We start from the raw sequence: 21,640 nt of genomic DNA, 5'->3' as shown, positions 1-21,640 counted from the left end.
AGCATGTATGTCAAGGATTATGTCATGCTTTTAAAGACCTTTGTTCTAAAGAACGTCATGGACACCGAAACTCAAATAAAGAACTGTGTTTTAGGAACTACTATACTGCCATGTGCTGACTATTTCAAAATCTATTATTTTCCCTAAAGTTTTTATTTGTGTTCCAAGCCTATATCTCTACCCCTTTTTACTGAGAACAAGGTAATAGGCAGCATATGAGGGGATATGCAAAGTAAGAAATCCAATAACATTATACGACTACTTGAAAATATACAATGCTGTCTGCCTAATGCAGCAAGTACCTGTACATTTACTGTAAATGGTGAATGGAAACAAGCCATATAGGCTTCATTGGGTTTTAAACCCTCTTAGCAGACCTTGTATTGTACTGTACTTTTCTGTGCAAACTGTTAATAAAGATTCAATCAATTAAATACATTCTAAGATCCTCAAGGAGTCCAAGTTAATTCTGAGTTACATTCAAGAGAAATCCATGTACATTTACTGTAAATGGTGATTGGTGAATGGATCCGAAACAAGCCATATAGGCTTTCTTGGGTTTTAAACCCTCTTAGCAGACCTTGTATTGAACTGTACTTTTCTGTGCAAACTGTTAATAAAGTATTCAATCAATTAAATACATTCTAAGATCCTCAAGGAGTCCAAGTTCATTCAGAGTTCCATGAGGAGTCCATTCTCGGCCTGTGCCTGTGAACCCTGATCTAAAACCTCCTCTGGTCAGGTGTCACTCTGAATGATTTCATTTCATTTAATTGCTGCGCGTTGCGTCGCTGCTCTGCTGTGTTCTTATACACTTAAGCCTATTATCAGGACACGTTGTGAGCTTGTAGATCTGCAATTTGGTCACTTTTCTTTTTTGTTAATGTTTGAAATCTTTTGAACTTTGAACATTGAAGACAAAAGTGAGGACAGAAAAGTGAAGACGCAAATTGTGATTGGCCGGAATGACATTTTGTGATGATTTGATTGGTTGAGTACAGAATGTCACACGGGTGATTTTTTTATTTATACCTATAATCATTATAGTACTGCATAAGGACATAGGGTTGCCACATTGAAAGTGTTTTTGGCTACAGCAGCATGAGTACTGTAGCAGAGACGATATGTTAATTTGACCCCATAGTAACTACACCTCCCTCCCTCCTGGGATAATTACTGTAGTTCATTCTCTCTCTCTATCTCATTCCTGTTACATCAGTTTCAGGCCTGCAGGCACGGCCGGCCGCCCACATTTACCCTGCGATTGTTGCCAGGTCGTCCGTCTAGCGTCAGCAGGGACATCTGCTGTCAACGAACGGGTTGCTGAGAGTCTGCGAGGTGGCGTTGTAGACTAAATATATACATCTTCTGTGGGGTTATGCAACGTTGCTGCTCAGGATAGCTTTGAACCGCAGAGCGTCCTGACCGAGAGGGCAATATTGGATTTACAGCAGGTGTAGAGAGAGCCCGATTTAACCCAAACACCTGTGATCGGAGGGAGGGACCTGCTGACACTGTCTGCTCCACATGCAACACGCTCTCTGTCTTCCACTAACGAGATGGAGCATGAATAGCTGCTTGTTGAAAGATGAGGGGTAACTGCATCGCATCCTGCCAGCCATAGCACAGCCACACTAACATAGACAGAACGACAAGACAACCCTGTGTTTACAGTATCTGTTATCAAGGTGTAGGTAGAACTACTCCAACAACTCTCTCTCTGTGTGTGTGTGTGTGTGTGTGTGTGTGTGTGTGTGTGTGTGTGGGGGGGGGGGGGGGGGGGGTGTGTGTGTGTGTGTGTGTGTGTGTGTGTGTGCATGCGTGCGAGCATGCAAAGCTTGTGTGCTCTCTTTGCAGTTCCCTTTTTGCACTGCATCAAAAACGTGGTAAACTTTAGCAGTCACACTGTTGGACAAAAATGTTCTGTTCGATTATATTTTCAGCATTCATAGTAGAGAACTCCTAGCACAAAGGGGAATTTCTTCCCAACTGTTTTTTTTTTTTTACAAAATCATGTTGATAATATGTATATTGACCAAAAACAATATATATCAAATAAAATAAAACATATACTGTAGGGTGCTGGTCCTTTAAGAAAAGCGTAGGAGGGGTCAGCCCACGTAGAACAGGAAGAGTGCAGCAACAACATTGCATGGACTAACCTGTCATATCATCTACAACAGATGTAAACTAAAACTAAAACAAATCACACGATTGAATAAGAGTTCTATAGCGGTTGATCCACCCGGGCGGTAAATCCACTAATAGAGAGTATGCACATGCATGATTTTCCCATCAGGACACATCCTCCTCATCTAGACAGAGTGGCAAAACATTGAGCAGCATGGAGTGTTGGAGTTTGGAAGCGCTCGTTGGAAATCACTCAACCGTCCAGCGTACCACCTGTTTCTAAATGTCACATAATGCAGGAGGCAGCAAAATGTTGTGTTATTGAAAACAAGCACTTCCAAACTCTGACACAAAAATAATCAAATGCAGGGCATTTCTTGACAGAAAGTGGTTTCCTAGTTCCTGTTTGAGTTTTGCTTTTCCCTTGTGTGCTTTTATTTTGTAGAATTGTTCCTAGTGTTTCCTGTCTGCCTTGTTACTGTTTGCCTGCCTTGTCAACCTGTACTGTGATTAGCCTAGTGTTTCCACCTTGTCCTGTTAGTTCCCCAGCCTATCCCAGTGTTGATCTTCAGTTGTGTTCACCTGTGTCCTTGTGTATTTATATCCCAGTGTTTCCTTGTTAGTTCATTGTGGTGTGTTGCGTGTGTCTTGTCTTGACACCTTTGTGCTTCCAGTCTTTCGTTTGTATTCTAGTTTTTTGTTTGTTATTAAACTTTTTTAAATGACCTGCTCTGCCCCTGCATCCTCCTGCATTTGGGTCCTACAACTTGCTCTCCTGACTTTAACCGTGACAAACATTGTTTAAAACAATTCTGTTTGGATGAATGGGCTGTCAAGGCCAGAAAGTAGTTTTTTGCCACTCAGTGGGCGTTTCCGCATAACTTCCAGGTACGATGATGTCACGCGCATACCCTCTATTTGGTATGGAACGCTCAGCATGTTTTTTTTGTGTTTTTTTTTCCGAAACTCTCCTTTAAACTGTTTATCATCTTATACCTGTTCCTTCCATGGTCAAAATGTTCCACAGTGATAACTGACAGGGCCAAGATCTTCACACCTACAATGTGTCTTTGTTCTCTTGAGTCATATCTGTCTGCACCTCTGTGGCCCCACCCATCTCCTGGCTGGCTGGCTGGCTGGCTGACTGATTCCTATGTTATAGTGATGGGGTGCATACTTCAACGCATACCTGTTTCTCAAGTCAAGTGGAACCAGTCTCTCTCTCTCTCTCTCTCTCACACACACACACACACACACACACACACACACACTTTGATCTACTCTAGTCAGACAAGGTGCTACTGATTGATGTGCCTTCCTTGGCACACTGGGCAGGTGGAATGCTCTGGCGTCAGATTCAGCAACCTGAGCCTTCGTCACAAACAAGACGAATCAAACGCACACAAGACAAATCGTTCCCCAAACATCCAAACTAAATTACACCTAGAATGTTCATTTAGCGTGCATTGACATATTTTAAACTATAGCAGCAATTTCATGGCCATTTTAATAATACTTCATCAGTAGGAACCTTGGATACGCATCCAAAAGGTGTGAGAGATAGATAGGTAGATAGCTAACCGTGCCCAAACAAGCCCATCTGCCCCACACATGAAACAGAAACGTATCATCTATTCAGGCTAAACGTGAAAGCCAATCACAGCTATTCTGATTTGTCTCTGCATAGAAGAGCATAGCGGTATGTGTAACATTAGAGATTGGGCAAAGATAATCGTTGAACCCCATTTAACTTGTGCAGCCCTAAATCTTGGCACACAAAAAAAAAACATAATTTATGAGACGATAACCAAACCAACATTTTATTTTTCTTTAACAGCAACACATTTCTTTGTCTATCTGTTCTTCTGTCTTTGTATTTGATCTATTAATATTTGATTTCATCCTCTCTCTCTTCCTGCATTACTACAACCCAGATTCGGCACAAACAAGGGACTAAATTAATTTTGCTCCTATATGCCACCAAAATGTGGAACGCCCTACCAACAGTCATTAAGACATGTGAATCGCTTGACTCCTTCAATCCATCTGTCCATCCATCCACCCGTCCACCCATCCATCTGTCCACCTGTCCATCCATCCACCTGTACACCCATCTGTCCATACATCCATTCATCCACCCACCCACCCACCCACCCATCCATAGACAATGGATAGGATGTGGGAGGGGCAAGCTGCATTACTGACAGCTGCAGTAGCATAAGAATAGAATTATGTACAACGTTAAACGCACGCACGCACACACATGCATGCATGGAAGGAGGCACATCATATGACATATTGTACATGAAAGTGCGCACACGCACACACACACACACACACACACACACACACACACACGAGCAGCTGTGATGTGTGCGTATGAGTTATTTCTGGAGGCTTATTTTCCCCTGAACCCTCTGGCAGAAAGAATATAGAATCCAGTTTGCTCCATTTCTCTCTCTCTCTCTCTCTCTCTCTCTCTCTCTCTCCCTGTGTGCTCTTCTCAGCCCCCACCCCCCACAAGCGCGCGCACACGCTAAGTACATCCATGTACTTCTAGCGGGTATACAGTTAGCGTAGTGTCTCCATGTGCAGTTGGCATATCAGTTGACATAAGAGCCAGAGTCTGTTGCATGTTTTTGCACCTCTCTCTGCAACAGCTTACAGCTTACGTTTCGCACCACGTCACATGTTCAAGTCTAGAGTGTCTGTCTGCGTATTTTTGTATTTGTGTGTGTATACGTATACTATACAGTACTGAGACTTGGATATACTGTAGACTCGGATGCTGCATTGGTGCTGAATTTGAGAAACACTTACATGTTGGCATATGGCACATTAGGGGTCCACTAATGACTAGCATACACTTCTAGTTAAAGGCAATTTAGAAACAGGTGGTACCCAGGATCCTTGAGTGATTTCCAACAAGCGCTTCCAGGTCCAACGCCCCATGTTGCTCAATGTTTTGCCACTCAGTCTAGAATAGATGATAGGCTAGATGATATATTATAGCCCTTGCCAGTGACGGGGACTATAATATACAAACATGGGAGGGGGTATATTGGCAAGGACTAAATTGGCAAGAACATGTAAAGACAATGACACTAAAACGGTTGATTAAAAGAAGAGGAAATGACAACAACCATGTGGTTTTATAGATCAGGATTCATTACATCTGAAACGACCCCGCCTTAAGGTCTGAGGGCACATACAGCCGCTTCGACATCAAAGAGGCTTTCCCAGACATTGGATTCGGTCCAGGTGTGTAAGCCAGACTATACTTAATTGGTACAATTCTACACAATATGCTGCTTTTCTCATCTCCAGAGTCATATTTTCTGCCGTTGTTTGATTCTATTGTGTTCTACTCCAGTGGACATTTGTTGTGAAGGACAAATGGAGCATTTTTACTGTAGCTAGGCCAATAACACGCATGAGCACCCCACACACACACACGTGCACACACGGACACATGCACACACATACAGTAGGATATTAGCTTAGTCTTGGTGGTATTGGACATTTCAAAGCTGTCAAAAGTAGGGGTCGAAATATTGATTTGAATTTCACGAATATAGAAATGTAAACGCAACATATCGTATCGTTTGACTTTGTATCGTATAATTTTGCAATGCCAATAATCGGTATTGAATTGTTTTGCAATGCAAATAATAAATTGTATCGATACTATACTTGTGCATTGTATTTAGCAATTTTAAGATTAAGGTACGGGTTTGTCCATATGTGTTCAAATATAATGACCATGTATTTGCCAGAGAATCACTGTGTATGCTTATTTATATCCATATTCATACATTTATTGCCATAAATGAACCAATATCGTCCGTGTTATCGTATCGTCAACCATGTATGGTGATACGTATCGTATCGCTGTTCAAATCTATCGTTACACCCCTAGTCAAAAGGTGCCGTAGTAATTATGGAATACCAATGTAGTTCCAGTGTAGTACTAATGCACTAGCAATGTAGTACTAATGTAGTCCCAGTGTAGTACTAATGTAATTAAGATATTACAATAGAATACTAACGCTGGGTAAAGGCAGACTATTGTGATGTTGGATGGTTAAACCATACCTCATGTCACCCCTTTCACCCCAATTTTGGAAGTACATTTTACGCACACGCACGCACGCACGTACGCACAATACATACAGTGGTGACAGTGAATGGTGTTGTTTTGATTGATGTAGCCTTTTAGAATGAGCTCATCCCACTGAGTGGCTAATGGTGTCTAACAGCAGATGGTCTCCTATCTCTCATAAACACACACTCTCTGGTTTACACACCCACACACACACACACACATGCACACACAGGCACACATGCATCCACGCATGTCACATACATGCACGCACACAAGTACACATCCACAATTCTGCCTACAAACAGAAGATATAGGCTACTGTACATGAATGCACACTCACACACACATACTGTACTGTATACACCACGGTGTCCGCGTGCGAGCGCACACACACACACACACACACACTTTGCTAAATCACTCTTTCAATGTGGTCTTGCTCTCTCCAACGACCGTCTATAGAGCTAGAGAAAGAGATACAGTCAGACATACAGACAGAGGCAGAGAGGAATGCGGTGACAGAGACAGATGTGCTGACAGGTTGAGCATAGAGTTATATGTAATCTAGAGAGCGGACAGCCCCGCCGCCACCACCATTCACTTCGATGAAAGTTGCTCAATGGTGTTTGAAGCACCGGAAGAACGCTATATTTTCTCGATTTTGAGTCCAAAATGTGGAAGTGCTAACTCATCTGAATCGACACGAGCGCTCTGTGTTAAACCCCAGCTGTGCGCCCTTTCGCAACCGACCACCTGCAGTTCCAGCTTTGGCCAGTAGGGCACCGTTTCCCAGCCGCTCTGAGGGGGGGGGGGGCTTGAGGTCGAGACAATGAGGCAGAAGTAAAAAGAGCACAGGTAAAATGTGGAAGAGAGAGAGAGAGAGAGAGAGATAAGCTCCTGCGCAGGGAGCACATTTGAATTCTCATTTGCCTTGACATGGAAGCAGAGAGCTTGATGAGGCTTTGAGGCATGTGTTGTGAACATTTCACTTTTCCATGCCCCATGCATAGCCTACCGTCACGCAATGTGTAATGTGTTAACGTGGTGGTTAATAAAGCAATAAGCCTCAAGAGGCAGTGCTTGGCAGTCATTTCAGAAACGTTAAGGGGTGTGTCTAGGCCTACAACCCCCTTGTCAGTTCTAAAAAATCACGGAAACCATGCATGGCCTCACTTGTCATATTGAGCTCAGTGATCCACAAAAATAGATATATTTCAATAACCCTATAAACTCTGAGAGTGTACAAATTGAACCGAGAAGACAAGGGTCCACTTGATTTGTACACTTTCAGAGTCACGCAAGTGACGCATTGTAAGCTTGCAGATATGCTGTTTCTGCTTCGTTTTTGCCATTTTGTCATTCCACGAAACCGGTACGATTTGCAGTCCCTCTGACCTTTTAAGGTCACCAACATTTACATGGATGTTATCTTCATATCAGAAATGACCGTGCTTTCTTTCAGTAGAAAGAAAGCATTTTTTTCATGTCCCCAATGGCCTTCGATGAAAGTGGATTTGAGACTATTAAAGATTTACAAAAATCCATAAATTATGCCATTCATGTATAAATCTATTGGTGCTTTATTGCTAGTCATGTTTAGTTTTTGAATAAATAGATGATTAATCATTAAAATAGCATTATATAGCGCTGTCCCCCAATCGCACTCAACCCCGTTACACAATGAATTCTCCCCTCCATAACAATAATTAACTGGCCCTTTAGTGACATCACCAGGAAGTGGCATTCTACAAGTCTTCTGAACAACATGCTACAGAAAGAGGCAATGCCACACCTTATTTTACAATGTTTTAGAGTAATTTATACTCTCACATGTAGTCGTAAAGCATAACAGCTCAACTCCGTTACATGAAGATAGAAAGATAGAAAACAATTATTTGTGAAAATTATGTTTGTTATTTATTTCAACAATATATCTGATTTCTTAATCTCATAGTAGTGGCCATCTTCAGTAAATGAATCACAACCCTGTGAATAATCTTCAACCCCGTTACTATATTATTCTATATAAAAAATACATACAAATATTAATTGAATGCCTGAGATGGGAAATTATGTTTTTCTTATACTGTAGCTAAAGATGTAAGTAAACCTTTCGGTCAAAAAAAGTTAAAAAGGCTAAATTGTGCCGGTTTCGTGGAATGACTACATACACATTACACAACATACAATGTGTGGACATTAGCCTGGAGTGTCCATCATCATGAGACATACATATTAGCCCTGAAGTGTCCATCATGGCTATTAAGAGCAGTTTTCCTTTCAACTCTAATAGAATGCTTTCCTTCCTGTTGTGAATATGTAGGTGTTTAGTATGAATAGCGTTCTGCTCGAGGGATAAATAAATGTGTGAGAAGCACATGTTTGTTGGGTAATTATTCAAGCTAACTCTGCACTAACGAGGTGCTCGCTGGTTCCTGAGGCAAAATAGAGATTAACATTTATAATCCTTTGTGTGTGTGTGTGTGTGTGTGTGTGTGTGTGTGTGTGTGTGTGTGTGTGTGTGTGTGTGTGTGTGTGTGTGTGTGTGTGTGTGTGTGTGTGTGTGTGTGTGTGTGTGTGTGTGTGTGTGTGTGTGTGTGTGTGTTCACGTGTGTTCAATCTAATGTCTTGGGGTGAAGTGAGATTGTGAAACATGTTTTGCTGGTTGTTTGTTGAATGCAGCACACACACACACACACACACACACATACTCACAGTCCTGTTTAATAGTGCTCTATTAAACAGGATGCTGGTGGTTGAAATTGCATGCGCGCGTGCATGCATGTACTGTAGCACCATGTTAAAAATACTTAAATTAAATAAATATAACTTATTTTATACATAATTAAATATTAAATATTATAATTTATCCCCCTTTGACTGCTGGAGTTTTTCCCTAAACTTTGAAGACTCACCCAATATTGTACGTCCCGCATCGGGAGACTTGTGATCACGTGATCCAAACGTGTGACGTGTGACAAAGAACTCACTCCCAATCTTCCGCCATAGTCTGAAAAGCCACCTCTTCAAACTCCATCTTAGCCCGTAGCACTTGCTGTAGCACTTGCCCTAGCCTCGACGACCTTACAGGCGTATGCAAAGGCTCAATTTATGTAACTTAGATAGCATTTTATGTAGACAGCAGTCTGTGCGTCTATGTGTGTATAGATATTACACTGTCAGGTTCTTATGATTCTTGATGACTATTTTTTATGTATTTGATTCATTACCATGTTTTGTTCTTGCTTACTGTAAATCTCTCTGGATTAAGAGTGTCTGCTAAATGCCTAAATTGTAATTTTATGCGTGCGTGCGTGAGTGTAGGCCTACTGTAACACATCCCTCACTCCATGGCTGTGAAACAGCCAGATAGATGCTTTTTACTAAACTCCTCTCAAGTCTGACTCATTGTTCTGTCTGTCTGTCTGTCTGTGTTTTGGACCTCCTGTCTGTCATTAATTTACTCTCGTTCACCTAAAACCACAATTCATTCTTCATCCTGAGGCCATAGACTTAATCTGATTAGACTTTTTCATCTGTCTGTAAATCTTGAACAATGCCAGCCTATTCTACTCAATAACAGATTAGAGGAAGAGAGAGAGAAATTGTGCGTGCGTGCGTGCGTGCGACGTGTGTGCGTGCGTGCGTGCATGAGAGAAAGGGAGAGGGATTCAGTATACTGCAATGCATTATAAACCAGGGTAACAATTATTGAATAGGAGCTGTAGAGTGTGCACAAAAGAGATGGATGGGGAGAGACATGCATGAATGGAAAGTAAGATGAGAGTGGCGACTAGATTGAGGCAGACGCACAGATTGAAAAGATAGAGAGGAAGACATAAAAGAATGATATGGGAAAGGAGAGATCGGGGAGGAGGAGATATTGCCTAGATAAATTTGGGCAATACAATAGTAAAGAAAAATGCCAGGCAACTTTCAGGAGGCTGAACAAACAGCCAAAAAGGACTCACACATCTATATAGGCTGGGTGCTGGATCAAAATAAAGTCACAAATCAAGAAATGAAAAAAACTCTCTCTCTCTCTCTCTCATTAGCAGGCAACAGTGCAGCACTATCTCACTCTCTGTTTCTGGCACAACAGCGACCCTACTGATACTAATAGTCATACTGGTGCTCACAGTCACATAGGTGCATGGGTGGGTGGGTGAACCAACACATAGGCGGGTGAACAAGGACATTGCTGTTCCGTGGAGTGGTTGCACCACTCAAAAAACCGCACACACCATTTTATGCTCCCAAGTATTTCTTTACTGAAGTGGTAACGTTTCAGGCCGCAGCCCTTCCTCAGGTGTGAGGAACATGGAAATGTGTGTTTGCTTTTGGAGCAGTGCACTAGATGTGATGCCATCATGGCTCTGGGTTAGAGCTAGATGACGCATGTGAGATTATAGAACACTGGTCCTCAAGGTGGGGTACAGTTGAGATAGGAACCTTTTGTACACTTTCAGGGCCCTATATTTTCATTACCCCTTATCCCTAAAACGTATTTTCCGTTTTGTTTGAGGGGCGCTAGCCCCTCCTATATAAGAGAGAGAGAGAGAGAGGGAGAGATTATGTAAGGGATAATATTGTCGGGAGATAATTCACAGACAAGGAGTTTAACCACCGAGGCGAAGTTAAACTCCCTGTCGGTGAATGATCTCCCGACAATGACCACCTAGCCAGATATTATCCCGCTTATTACATGGCTACCTAACATAAATTAATAAATTGACCCAAAACACAACAAAAAAGTATTCCATAATACGTTTGCGCTGGCTGCGTCTGCCCAGCTACAGGACTGGAGCACTGTCGGAAAACAAGGAAGTGAGTTGATCAAATCTCCGGGTACTGCTTTGTCTATTTCTCGCTCAAATGTTTTCAAAAACATTTTGTGAGAGCAATGTTTAGCTGTAAATTACACTGTGTGTGTTTACATGTTGGAAACAGCAGTAAATCAAGCGGGGCGCAGCCGCGCAGCTGGTGCTCAGAGGGTTTGATTAGGCAGCGGTCTGTTATAAAGCGGAGCGGTCATTATCAAGAGATAACTCACCGCTGAATTCAGCGATTGGCCAATCAGAATCAAGCATTCAACCAAGCCATGTAATAATAATAAATAACCGGGTGGCGTTATTTACTGGGAATAAAGAGTGTTTGATGATGTGAACAAAGAGAAGAGGTCCCAGCAGTCGAGCCTCTGGCTCACACTCAACACACAAGCAAGCAGAGACAACAGGCAGAATGTTCTCGTAACGCCCCATTCACACTTGCTTGCATTTCCTGCGAGCGAGCAAACGATGAAATCTCATTAGAAGACATGTCTCATGTCTCATCTTCAATGACAGTGCTGACGTACCGCGAGCGGCAACGTGCCGCGCAGCGTTGTCGTCCACCCCTCCTATATTCGCTCACAGAGTCTCTATTTGAGCGAGGTTTCGCGGCCCCAAACACTTTTATTGGTTGGGATCTACACACGCTAATTTTTATTGGTTATTTGATTCGTTTAGGCTACGTCGCAGCGCAATGGCCTGATATGGCCTGATATGGCGCCCCCACGTTGGTGCACTTTCTATTCATTCACAACAGTTGTGTACAAAACATTCGGGTGAACAATGCATGCAGTGCGCATCGACTTCAGGTTAGGATCATTCAAAAGTGGAATGTTTAAAAAATGTAGGTCAAAGTACGACCGTGAGCAACACTCTGAGCGAGTCTTAATCTTTCCATTGTTCCAATATCAAAAGAATTTTCCTGCTCCCAGCATTGAGAGCAAAGTAGCCGCCTTGTCTTACCTCTCTTGGTGATAATGATACGAAGCAGGGGATTGGCCGAGGACACGGCTTTGTGGAAGTTGTCATCGTTGTTGATGGGCAGCAGGTCGCCCTGGACGTCGGCGTATCCTAGCAACACGTCAACACCGGGGATGCGGTGGATGGTCTGCAGGAGGCGGTAGAACTCCATGAAGCCACCCGGACCGTTTCTCTTCAGGGCAAAGCGGCGGTACTCTGCCTCGAACTGCCAAGACACGAAAGACAGACAACATTACCAAGGAACTGCATCAGCGTTGATTTCGTCAACTATCTTAAAAACGAATTAAAAACTAAGCTACCAGTACAAGATCCAGTACAACTAAAAGACAGGACAGTTTATGCTTTGAAAATCTACAAGCTCACAACGCGTCGCACTGCGACACGTTTTCACATTACAGCACTATCAAGGCCTGCCCAAATACATTTTAGACTAAATCAACTGTAGATTTAGTCAACTAATCTTGTGATATGCAGTCGACTAAAACTAGGCTGACACTAAATTATTTCAGATGACTCAAATATGACTCAAAAGACGATGACTAAAACTAAATCAAAATGTGCTGTCAAAATCAATACTAAACTGCATATGAGTCTAGATGTGTTAACAGTGCTTAAAAGAATAGAATCACTACACTGCATGTTAAACCTCCATGTCTTTATTGTAAAGCCTGACTGATGATATAACCATTATTTTACTTTTTTGATGACATCAGCATTGCCACCGATGTGTCCCGATTTGTAACCAAGTTTCAACCTACTGTTTGGGCATGTCATTAACATAGGCCAAGCAGATCTACAAGCTTTCAATGCCTTGAGTTGCAACGTGCTGTGAGCTAGGCTATTTAATTCTCTGCAGAGCGCAGAGGCAAAAAATGGAGCCGGCCGTAAGAACACAAACGCAATATAGTATGCATATACCAGTAAGACGCCCAAGGGTGAGAAGCACCCAATAGGTGCACGCATCCGTGCACGCATCCATTTGCAGCAGCAGTGGCACGTGTGGTTGGCTGGTGGCCCATCATCAGAACAGTATAGTAATGCTAAATACCTGCTGTGTGTCGTTGCCTCCTCCATGACAACTCGACAACCTCATCAATCAACGCTACTGTACGTCTCTACTACTACTTAATTATGTACTAGTCTATTTTTATTTGGGCCCAGCAAAGCAATCAGATATTCGTTTTTGACTGAGCAAGTCGACAAGTCGGGTGTCTTTGTGCGATTTGTGCAACTTGACGATGTGTCCCATAGTCACCTATTTCCTCTCAAAGCAGGCATCCATTTCAAAATAAGTTTATTTTGTTTGTACTCGCAATCTGATCATTCAACCCATGTCATATTTTGGAAATAGAAGTAGCTATGAGCGGGAAGAAGCCTAGTTGACCTGAAAATGAAACTAAAATAATAAATAGGTTAAATACAGACGTTTGGGGTGCAGGAGGGAGGTTCCGGAGCCGAGCTCCAGCAAGCTCTGCCATTAATTAAGCACTGTCTCTGTCTCGGGGCAAAAGAATATTCTCTAGCTCACACTACTGTTAGTCTTGTTCCTCCTCTAGGGACAGGCCAATTTACCTTATCATCGTTGCTTTTGGCCCATAGGTTTTTGTGACACCATGAAATAGTCAGCATAGCTCCACCCGGCTTCAACCTGACTCAATGTGTTCAGGGACCAATAGGCCAGTCAATGTAAGCTAAAAAAGGGGGGTGACCAAAAGTAAATTGCAATAATAATCGTTCAAGGTTTTTTTATGATCCTTAGGTTCATCCAAATAACATATTAAAACTAGAGTATTATATTATATAAATTGTGGATCATGGTAAATTCAGGGGTTGAATGTTGGAGTAACATTAAAAACAAATATAATTTTAACTTTGCTTTAAAAAAAAAATCTAATTTTAACTATGCTTTAAGAATGAGATGAGATGAGAGATGAGATATACTTTATTAATCCCCGAAGGGAAATTGAAGCGCTACAACAGCATAGACATAGAGTGACACATATTTCACAATGGGATGCGTTATTGTGAGCTTGTAGATCTTCTATTGCACATATATATTGGTGTACAGACTAGAGGGGGGAAAGTAACCTGGCCTAGTATAGATGCCTGTGGGACTCCGGTCAGTGAACTCTACAGTACAGCAGTGGTTCCCAAACCTTTTAGCCCCTGAGAAATTAGATGTTTGCCCAGTATCCAAACTAGTGAAAATAGAAGATCTACAAGCTCATAGCCACATTTTGAGCTTGTAGATTGGCTATTTTCACTACTTCTTAAACATTTGTTTTTCTAATTTATCGAATGTCTTAGATTTTTCTTTAATTTATTCATGACATTTTATTATTATTATATTAAAAACAATGTAGGAAACAAAATATAGGGACCAATGACAATGTGTCCGCAACCCACAAATGGGTCCCGACTTGGAACCAGTGCCGAGTACAGTGTTTAAATGACAATATTAGAATCTCTGAGGTAGAATAGAGCTCACAGTGTGTTTCCACTGTGTGTGAAAGTCCACAGTAAACATTAGAATCTCTGAGCTGGAATAGAGCTCACAGTGTGTGTTTCCACTGTGTGTGAAAGTCCACAGTAAACCCTGAGCCAGCGTGGACACGTGCTCAAACAATGAACAGTGGCAGAGTTAATTACTTTTGGGTAGGACTGTAGACAAGAGACTATTGATTTCTAATCATTTGGGTTTGGTACTTTGCCACAAAGCGAGAAAAAACACAGTTGTGCCAGCGTCCTTGCGCACACGCCCGTGCACACGCAATTTTTTTCCAACCGGGGCCACCTGTGTACTCGCCCTGGCCCCGTCCCTTCCCATTCGGCCCTTTGCTTCGGCCCTTTGCTTTACTGGTATAATCCATAGTTAGGTCCATGAAGAAAGCAAAAGTCCAAGGCGAGCCTGATGGTGGTCATGCAGGTGGTGGTCATGCCTTAATTGTTCAACAGTCTGGTGGTAGCCGACGAAAGGTCCCATAGCCCGAACTCCGAATCTCCAGTGTTGACATAAAGTTGCTAATAAACAGAGTACATTTTGGGAAAGTGAAAAACGGGCGTTGTTGTTTTGTGCATACGCCTAATGGTCGATGCCTGTGTGTGCAAATTCAGATCAACTGCTCTAGCCACTGAGGAGAACCAGGCAGAACAGAGGTTTTCTTAATTATATGTAGGATGTTTCGTTACATTAGAATGTCTTTCATATAGTCCAGTGGTTCCCAAACTGTGGTGCGTGCACCCCTTGTGGTGCGCGAGTGCCTTCTAGGGGGTGTGCGACATGACAAGTCTAATGGTGGTGCTATGGTTTTATTTTAAATATATTAACATATTATGCCAATATATGGCAAGTAATGCAGAATATAGCCTATGCTGCATATATTATGCCATATTCAGGTTCATATACCGGTTTGTGCATGTATGTGGATAAATAGGAAATATATGTCTCTATATAGCTTATGCCCTCGTCGTTCTGAAAGGGGGAGGGACTGCGACACTCTATAAGTGGTGTATATTTATTTTATTTAACCAGTAAAATCACATTGAGACCATAGTCTCTTTTACAAGTGCGCACTGGCCAAGAGAAGAGGCAAATAAATGTTACACAGCTCTGCCAGTAACAACAAAACGTTGCTGTGGCAGGTATACTACTGTAGGCTATCTATGTCTGAGTCAATCAATAATGTCCTACCAAACAACCACTGTCATGATGAGCAGATTGTTGACCGATAGGCAGATGGACAGACAAGGGAACTAGCTCTATTGAAGCACTGTAGATTTATAGATTGAGTGGCTGGGGTGGTTTCACATCATGAATAATAAAAGGAAAGAGAGAGGTAGATAGAGAATTATTACAGCATATGAGAGAGAGAGAGAGAGAGAGAGAGAGAGAGAGAGAGAGAGAGAGAGAGAGAGATGAGAAGGGAAAGAAAGGAGTTTGTGACTAAATCAGGGTTATGTCGAACTTGTAGCATATCCCCAGAGAGGGGCGTTTGTTTTTTGACACGTTGCTGTGGCAGGTATAACACATATCAACAGGACTGTCAACAGGTCTCTCCAGTAGAACATCCACGTGTCATGCGGACAAACAGGTTCTTCTTTTGGCACTTCTGCTTCCCTCCTCATTCTATAGGCTCTCTGGGAGGTGATAGTTGAGTTGGTGTTCTTCATTATGGAACATACTCCAGTCCTTTTGACATGAGGACATATCACCTCTCGCCAGATACCATTACAATCTATTAAGAAATAACTAAGAAGGAATTTGATCAGATTTGAAAGGAACCTCTCTCTCCAGTTTGGTGGCTACTCAATGAATTGTGGGTTAGAACCAATGACACCATCTTTTTTTTCCCGTTCTCTCGACATCCTACTTACTTATCGAAGTAGAAATAGACCTACATTCCTGATATCTTGGAAAACGATCTCCTCTGTAGGCTGAACATAATTCACGGCTGTGTGCGTGCGTGTGTGCGTGCGTACGCGCGTGCACACCGGCATTCTTTCTCAGTTTAGTATTGCTCAACATAGAAACAATATATCAATGTTATCAAGAACAGAGAGAGAGTTCTGATCATGTGGAATGTGGAATTAAACCATATGAAAACACAGGAGCATAACACGACTCAAACTGTGGGGGGAATTAACGACCAAGAAGAATGTTCAGAGACCAGTGGAGATGAGATGCTGCCAGTCTAAATAATGAGTAATCAATAGCCGTTCGTTAGTTAGTTATCCAATAGTGGGGGGGTGCTCAATGGTGTAAAAAAGAACCTATAGCAGCTGCCGCCTGCCGGCTTGCTAAAGGCAGTGATAACAGAGGATGACATGCTATTCAGGGATCATCAATACACAGTGTATAATATCATATAATCAATATATGTGTTGACCGTGGCAAATTTTAGATTTTCTTTTTTTTACACACCATAATGTTGTTATTTTGAACCGAAATACTCAATGTCAAGTTTCCGGGTTTTCTTTAGAATTATGTATGACACTTACGACACTATGGCATGTATTAAGAGTAATTTTAGTGGTTTTCAAATGTTTTATTTGCAAGAAGCTCCTTAACTCTGAGAGTGTACAAATGGAACCAAATGGACCCGTAAGGATCCATTGCGGGTTCCATTTGTAAACTCTCAGAGTTACAGACCTGTTATGGTCGTTCAGTGGTAGCTCTTTATGCGTTTCTGGTAATATTATTGTCTACAAAAAACAGAATTTTGACAAAAATGTCCACCAGACCACCACAAGCCAACATGGTGATGATGATCCCTGCATGTTTCTAATACCCCTTATGTGGGCTTATTTCATATTGCTGGCCAATATGTTGATATAATATCGATATTGTGATAATCTTTTGGATCTTTTGGGAATTTGGATATCGTAATATCAAGATATGGCATAACTAAGTGTTGTCTTTTCATGGTTATAAAATGTAAGTATTTTTTTATTCACAGATAGGCCTGGCAGAAATCCTAAACTTAACAATATTGTAACAATATTTCCTTTGGTTCCTTTGATTATGACACACTCACACACACACACACACACACACACACAGTCACACACAGTCACACACACAGCTGTGTGAGTATAACCACGGGAGATGGTTTTCCAAAGATATCATTATTAGGAAGGAATGCTGTACTTCTTACTTTATAGATAGTACATAACAACAGCATATGACACGCATGGCCCTTGAGGTTCTATCGAGTAAACGCACCCCAGTCCCATCATCCAGTATTCCAGTTAGCTCTATGGGTTGGGGGTGGCATATAAATGACAGACTGGAGCCTACTACGGTTAGACGGTGCACCTACATAAATAAATAAACAAATAAATAAAAACACTGCACAGCACAGGCAAAGACAACAGCAACATCATCATGATTATCCCTCATTGTGATCATACTCACTTTGCTCTTGACCTCCACCACATTGTCGGCGGTGAGTTTTAACGGGGTCCGTTGGTGCCTCGACATGGTGTTGTCCGACTGGAGCACTGCGGATAAGAAGATCATCCACCAACGGCAGTTATGTCCCTCCTCTCCTCGGTGAAATAATGACCGGACACATGGATGATGAGGAGAGAGTATAGTAGTCGAATCCGCCCGGCTGTCCGTTCTGTATTGTGAGTTATCTCATCTGTCTAATCCGGGGGGGGGGGGGGGGACAACGTTTCTGTCACTTCTCGCTGGCGATGTCAGCGCATTATTATTATTATTATTCACTGACAGTGACAACCGGAGGCGGACACCCCGATCGACTCGAGCCGGGTCTGGCCGCCGGGGGTGGTGGGCGACAGGTGCGGGTGGCTGCCGCGATTCAGACTGTCCTGTCCTACTGCTGTCGATGCGTTTCGCTAGCCTGCCTGGCCGACCGTGTGATAGCCGTGGCTGCCTTCCTCCTCAGTAGTAGACACACGGACACGGTAGTAATAATAATGTCCCTCTCAGCTCTCACTCTCTCTCTCTCTCCCTTCTGTCTCACACCTCCTCGTCCAAGCTGAGCTCTCCTCCTCCTGCTCTCTCCTCCTCTCTCCTCCACGCAAAAAACGGGAGCTATGCGAAATGGGCGGGGCGTGCCCCGTTGTGCTGTATTATATAATCCGTGGTACGACGGTGTCGCTTGCCTAGAAAGAATAGATCCCATCAAGCAGCATCCAGTGGTGTAAAAACGTACTCACGTTTTTTTTCCCAATACTGCAATGAATGGAGAAATACTACAATTATTTATATCAAAATGTAGTGTACCAAAAGTAAAAGTAGGCTAGTCATTATGTGTCGTTTTCAAATATATCAATTCAAAATATTTGTAATGAAAGAAAGCACACAAATATGTTAATGCATGTTTTGTAATATTATTCAAAATCTACAAAATAGCTAGTAACTAAAAGTTTCAAAAAATTGTAGTGGAGTAAAAGTACAATATTTGCCTCTGAAATAGGTATAGAAGGCTATTGAAAATTGGAAATACTCAACAAAGTAAATCATTTAAATTTCATATAGATAACATAGGTATAGTCCGGAAAATCACCTTCAGTATGGTGTTCTATAGTCTATACCATAACAGAAAATGTTTTATTTTTTACAGTAAGAAAGAAACTATATAGTTCAAGTATGCAGATGTAGTTTATCAGACTGCTCCTAAAACAAACCTTCTTCAGCAGCACTGGCTGAAGTTGAAATGCATTCACTTCAATTATCCACAGTATTTGAAACAGCTTATGATACCATAAACTTCTTCACATCAACTTAGACATTGCTCGCAGGTTTACTTTAATATACCTTCATCTGCTTAAAGCTCATTGTGACTACCTGTCCATATTCATTCAATAACATATTTTAAATTGTTCAAAAATGTGCTGTCCTCTCATCTTGAGACTATACTGTACCTGTTCATGTTTTTCACTAATCATCATTATAACAGATCCATGATTAATGTCCATGTGTTATGTCTATGTATACTATTGTTTTGTCGCAGTTGTTTTGTTTTTGTACATATTGTTTTGTCTAGTTTGGTTTGTTTTGTATGGTTGAATTGTCTATTTCGTAAATTGCGGACCCCCTTGAAAATGAGGTGATTCATCTCAAGGGATTGCTAAAGACATTTCAGACAAAAGTATACCTCAAAATTGTACTTACAGTAGTAGACCTACTTAATTACTTTCGCCCACATCTATCCATTCCGCGGATGGGCTAATGGTAGCATTATTGACAGTGAAACTTTGTTGTTGTTGCTGCGAGGTTGAGGCCTAGCCACCACCAACTCGGGATTTCCTGGATCGCTGCCCTCCACAATTTCCTACCCAACATCAGGTTCTTGAGCTTTTCAGTGTTGGCAGCCAAGCTGACGTGCCGCAGCACGTATACATACAGTAGTTGGTACGCTTCTTTCCCCTCCTGGCTTTGCCCTGGGTTGGCTCCCATAGGGTCAATTTACTTGCCTCAAGTTCTGGGCCTGCCCTGCCCTGGCCTGCCAGTGAAACTTTACTAGTACTATAGCTTCCTTCCTCAACAGTGTGGAAAATAAGTAGTTCAACCTGTATACCGAGAGTGTGAAACTATAAGAATATCTATGTGTACAGTAGCCTTATATGCTCTCTGAATTGTGAGTGATTGATTGGGTCCACTGGTAGCAGGCTTGGTCCAATTGGACCACACAGGCACGCCGTGCGCGCACACACACACACAGGCGCGCGCTCTCACACACACACACACACACACACACACACACACACACACACACACACACACATTGTGTTCATTAAGCCCTGTACTGTTGCTGTCTCTCTACCAATCTCCTCTCTCTTGTTGTGTTCTGTTATGTATTATACAGACAGCTACTGTAAGATTATGATCTTTATTCAAAAGGCATGTGAAAGCCATATTTCCCCAGGTCAAGGTCATTGTCAGTGTCGATATGATTCATGGTGAGTGATAGAAATGGTTCATGCCTATAAAAGCAAAAGGGAGTAACTTGAATCCAGCTGTGCGTGCGTCCATGCGTGCGTGCGGGTGTTACAGTATGTCCTCATCCTCCTGCATGCACTCCGCACTTGCAACATCCACCCCTCTCTCTCTCTCTCTCTCTCTCTCTCTCTCTCTCCCTCTCTCCACCTTTAACCCAAGCAGACCCTCCCTCCAGATTTATGCCCTGTGCTAGCCTGCGTATTTTCTGTACCAGCCTGTACTAGGGTGTGTGTGTGTGTGTGTGTGTGTGTGTGTGTGTGTGTGTGTTCGTGCACAATGCACTCTTCGTACCAACAACCTGCCACCATTCCAGATAAGGATGCATTCCACAGAGATTGAGAGAGAACATGGAAAAGATTGCTTTCTTCATAAGATGGTTTTTAAACCAATGTTCTTTTGTTTCCCTGTCAATTCCCTTTTGCTAGCAGGTCCTATTTTGTTTCTCCTCTTTCATCTTCTTCAAAAGCATCCCTGGCTGTGTCTGTGTCTGTGATGATGGGCACATTTGGAATGCCAGAATCTATAGGGGCGGAAGATTTATCGTGTCAGGAATGATTCATTCTCAGCATTGAGTCACTTTGCCTCAAATTTGAGATCAAGGGAAACTGAAAATGTTTGCCTAGCTGTAGCGTGTGTAGGGCATTTTGTAGTTTTAACTTGACATAGCCATGTGGATATTAAAACTTCACCCTTTTTGCAAAAAAATATATGTTAATGACGTTTAGAAGATTTAGAACACTTTCCTGGGGATCTTTATGTGTGTAATATGTGGTTTTAGATATTTTAAATTTTAGCTGTGAGCCCTGTGTCTCTGATGTCATGGACACTGGGCTCACTTACTTCCTGGACTACATGTTGTCTCAGTAAGACAGCCCTCCCCCCATCCATAAGGAGGAGCAGTGCACCAAAGCATTATGGGAATTGTAGTCCAGGAAGGAAGTGAGTGTCGATGACATCAGAGACACTTGGCTCACTGATAAAATCTAATATATCTAAAACCACCAAAAGTGTCCCTTTAAGGAACAATCTGTACATATGTAATATTATAACCACACCTGGGCCGGGGGTTAGAGTATTAGAGTAATGTTAACTCCAAACATGCATACCTGCAAAAACAGAAGAAAA

At 42.2% G+C, this 21,640-nt stretch overlaps 1 protein-coding gene across 1 annotated transcript in view; it reads right to left on the bottom strand.

Moving 5' to 3' along the window:
- pard6a (par-6 family cell polarity regulator alpha) overlaps positions 1-18,536 on the bottom strand; it is a 30,128-nt gene extending 11,592 nt beyond the window's left edge. Inside the window, exons 1-2 of the mRNA XM_080761029.1 lie at positions 17,960-18,536; positions 12,028-12,250 (exon numbers count right to left, since the gene is read on the bottom strand). Of these exons, the coding sequence (XP_080617155.1) occupies positions 12,028-12,250; positions 17,960-18,064 (328 nt within the window). The 5' untranslated portion in view covers positions 18,065-18,536. The remainder of the gene's footprint in view (positions 1-12,027; positions 12,251-17,959) is intronic.
- Positions 18,537-21,640: the final 3,104 nt, after the last annotated feature.

The sequence above is a fragment of the Protomyctophum bolini genome (assembly GCF_963924005.1).
Source record: "Protomyctophum bolini genome assembly, chromosome: 4".
Classification (NCBI taxonomy): domain Eukaryota; kingdom Metazoa; phylum Chordata; class Actinopteri; order Myctophiformes; family Myctophidae; genus Protomyctophum; species Protomyctophum bolini.
This window is presented reverse-complemented; position numbering and strand designations above follow the sequence as displayed.